General features: G+C 53.1%; 1 protein-coding gene across 1 annotated transcript in view; it reads left to right on the top strand.

Moving 5' to 3' along the window:
• CAMK2D (calcium/calmodulin dependent protein kinase II delta) overlaps positions 1-3,659 on the top strand; it is a 153,129-nt gene that overhangs the window by 108,632 nt on the left and 40,838 nt on the right. Inside the window, exon 7 of the mRNA XM_023520864.1 lies at positions 2,101-2,203. Within this exon, the coding sequence (XP_023376632.1) occupies positions 2,101-2,203 (103 nt within the window). The remainder of the gene's footprint in view (positions 1-2,100; positions 2,204-3,659) is intronic.

Genomic DNA, 3,659 nt, shown 5'->3' with positions numbered 1-3,659 from the left:
CGTGAAGCCATGCCGGTGCTGCGTTTCGGTCTCCACGAACGCCGAAGTCGCCCTGCCTTCCCCCGCCCTTAACTGCAGCTGAACAGTCGACACCGCGTGGGGCGAGACGCTGATGCACACAGGCCTGTGACTTCCTGCGTGACTCACCAGGCCCCGTGGGGAGGCCTGCCTGGTCGTCCCCAGGCGTGCCCACCCGGGCTCACTCAGGCCGTGCGTGGTGAAGCCTGAGCGGCCCGTCTGAGTTGGGGGGCTCCTGCTGCTTTCGGGCGTAAGGCACACAGCTCTGCCCAGAAACTGCTCGGCTCAGCGGGGAGAGTGAAAGCGGAGGATTTTCAGCAGCCTCGCTCCCCCACGGCGCTGGCCTCCGCGCGGCAGAGCAGACCGCTCACGGAGTGCGCCCCGACGGCTCAGTGCTCTCCAATGTGGAGGCTGCAAGGAAATGAACTGTTGCCTACAGTTTGATGAGGTTTTTCCAAGTTGTTTATCCTATAAGTTACGCGCTGGAAATGACTTCTTGATTAAATTAGAAAATGCATGAATGGGGCGGGCCATAAATTTTAGGTTAGTTGGGAAAAATAAAATATCAAATATCAATAATGTAACATGGCAAGATATGATAGTACGTTGACAGACAGCCAGAGTTCCAAGTAATTTGAATGTTGGGTTTTGCTCAACATTATTTCATCATGGAGGTCTTTCACGTTCTTGAGACATTTTCATCCCAACGTCCGAATTAAATTATCACGTGCTTAGTGTCGAGATGATTCAGAATCCTCCCGCTCCCCAAATTACGGAGGTTCCCTGCGGTTGCGATTGTCCCGATAGCGATGAATCTGATGGCAGTGGACAGCAGTGGCCTCAAGAAGTCTGGTGCTTGATTAAAGCTTCTTGTAGACGAGTCTTCTGCTAATTTGCATGGCTGGCTTAATTAATCCATTAAATGTTGGTTTAGGCTCTTTTTATACAATGTCAAAACAACCAAAAGAATCAACTAATTCAGTGAGGAAAAAAAGTAGCCAGTTTCATGAAAAAAATACGAGATTGGCTATTTGTAACCATAGAAGCAGAACTGACTTGATTGGCTGAATTTTAAGATTTTCAGACAATTATTTTGGCTCTTGCAGAGGCCATTGTTTCCCGGCTTTTCCATACTGAGACACACCCCTAACTGTGCTGAGTCTCACCCCAAGGTGGGGGGCATCGAACTGCTCTGCCGCGTGTGTCTCTGGACCCCGGGCGAGGGGCAGGCCTCGCTGCTCATCCGTCAGCCTCCTTTTCCTGGCCCTCCTCTCCTCGTAGCTCTCCAAATGCAGAGGCGGCCCGGGGACATTCAGGGCTGGCCCTGGCACTTGTCCAGGGCCAGTGTGTCTCAGTGCCTGGCTGGGAAGCAGTGGGCTGTAAGCAGCCTCACTCCAAGGCGGACTTACCGGTCCTTGTAGTGCTCAGAACCCAGGAAGAGAAAAACGCATCTTTGTCGTAGTATCTCAGGAGGTAAAAATAAATACGCAAGCAATGCTTTGAATCACACTCTGAACACATGTAAATTATGTTTTCAAAAACTGTCCTATAAAGAAAAAAACGCTAACTATAACATTTGGCAAATAGGAGCCCACTCTTTCTGCCTTTAAGAATAAACAGATTCTTAAAGACAGCAAATTTAACGCATAATTCAGAGCAAGACTCGAAATCTGCACAGAAATTGTTTGCAAACATCGGGGGATCAAAATCACTGCATTTGGGTCCAAACTCGGCGTCGGCTAGAGCTTAATTTGCACGGTGTCCTTTGCCAAATGTCTGTAGGTGGCCCAGCGCTTGCTGCCGTTTTGCGGGGTCCTCCCCGCCGCCCGCTGAGGCGCCCGTGCTCGCGTGTCCACGGCCCGCGCCCCGCACCCCGCACGTTCACGCGCCCGCTGGACCTGCACGCCTGACCACCTTTAACCGTTTCTCACCGCGTTTCCCCTGGGCTTGAGTACAGTCTCTGGGCCAGGACAGTGCATGCCCTTTTTTTTTTTTTTCCCTCTAATCTTATAAAATGTTAGTTTCAAAATTCACTTAGAAATCTGTTCTCACTTGAGTCTTTTTTTTTTTTTCTAAATAAAGCCTGAGAATTTGCTTTTAGCTAGCAAATCCAAGGGAGCGGCTGTGAAACTCGCAGATTTCGGCTTGGCCATAGAAGTTCAAGGGGACCAACAGGCCTGGTTTGGTGAGTACGCCCCCCACACCCCCACTTCCTAACCCGGAGGAGGCGGAGGCGCTCGTTCCCGCAGCTCGACAGTCTGAACTTGCTGGTCCTCTGTAAGCACGTAGCTTTCCTGACATCAGAGGGGATGTAATCAAGAAATAATTTAGGAGAAAGTGTCCACGGGAGAGCAATAATGCGTAGACTTTTTTCGTGAAAGATGAGAGGAAAACGGACCCAGTGCTGAGAATGACAAAGGCGGCCGCAGGGCTCAGTGCGTGTTCCGTTCGTGGGGAAATCGCGGTGCTAAGAACTGTGACGGAGACAGCAGGTCCGCAGGGAACACTCACAACGTTTTGCGTGTCTTTGTGATTAACAGAAATTAACGTTTCAAAAATGCTATAAAACATGTATATTTCCACCTTGATTATCTTCTTCCTCCAGAGTGCCACTTTCCTCTCTAAAATTTTTATAACTTTGAAATTTCTGTTTCCTTACAGTTAAGGAAGAGATTAACCCCAATGAAATTTAAACCTTAGCATTTCCAAGCAGGCTTGCAGATTGCCGCAGGGTGTAGCCTGAACGACTGTCGTACCCGACTTAGGCCCCTGCCTCCTGCCAGCTCCCCCACCCCGTCCTCCCCATGGCGTCCGAGAGCAGGGCCTCTGGCCGCCCATCTGCTCTTCTGGCTTCACTACGTTGAGACAGGACGAGAACCTGGAATGCCTTCACTCCCATTGCTTTCCCTCTGAACGAGCAGAAGCAGAAAGAGCTGGAAGGGCGCTTGCCTCCTTCGTCTGTACGCAGACGCTTCTCTGTGTCCCCACACCCATACGACTCCTAAGATGTGCACGGAGCTGCCAGCCCACCGCCCGGTCCCTCGTGCGCCCCGCTGGGTCCTGGAGGGGATGGCCCGGCAGCGTCCCCGCACCCCGTCCCTGTGCCGGCGGCCCGGGCGAGGGCCTCACATTCTCCTGCCTGCCCCGTGTCGGGGCGCCTGGCTGCAGCCCTGGTCCCTGACCCCCCCTTCCCCCAACCCCCCACCTCTCCCGTTCAGTGCTGCCTCTTCCCTTTCTCTCGCCTGCCCGGGCAGCCTCACACCTCCAGACCTGGCCTGGGGTCCGTCACGTTTTGACACAGCAGAAAATTTGATACAGTTCACAGCAACCAGAGCAAGGCAGAAGCTAGGTCAGCTGCATAAGCCTGCGCCTCACAGACAGCTTTGCGTCCTGGGTCACAGTGTGCCTGACGTAGAGAGAGAGCACACAGCAGGGGACGGGCCAACAGGAAGCAGCAGACCTGTCACCAAGGTGGGCAGAGACACAGACTAGAAGCAGGTCCTGGTCCTGGAGACGCTGACACTGGCCATCAGTGACGGCTCACTGTGACGGGTGCAACACGGGACAGCAGGTGTGACGTGCTGCCTCGGGGACAGTGTCAGCGATGGGTGACACTCCCGCCTCCCTCCTGGGTGAACGAG

The sequence above is a fragment of the Pteropus vampyrus genome, unplaced genomic scaffold (genome assembly GCF_000151845.1).
Source record: "Pteropus vampyrus isolate Shadow unplaced genomic scaffold, Pvam_2.0 Scaffold282, whole genome shotgun sequence".
Classification (NCBI taxonomy): domain Eukaryota; kingdom Metazoa; phylum Chordata; class Mammalia; order Chiroptera; family Pteropodidae; genus Pteropus; species Pteropus vampyrus.
Note: the sequence above shows the minus strand (reverse complement) of the source record. Positions and strands in the feature narration are given on the sequence as shown.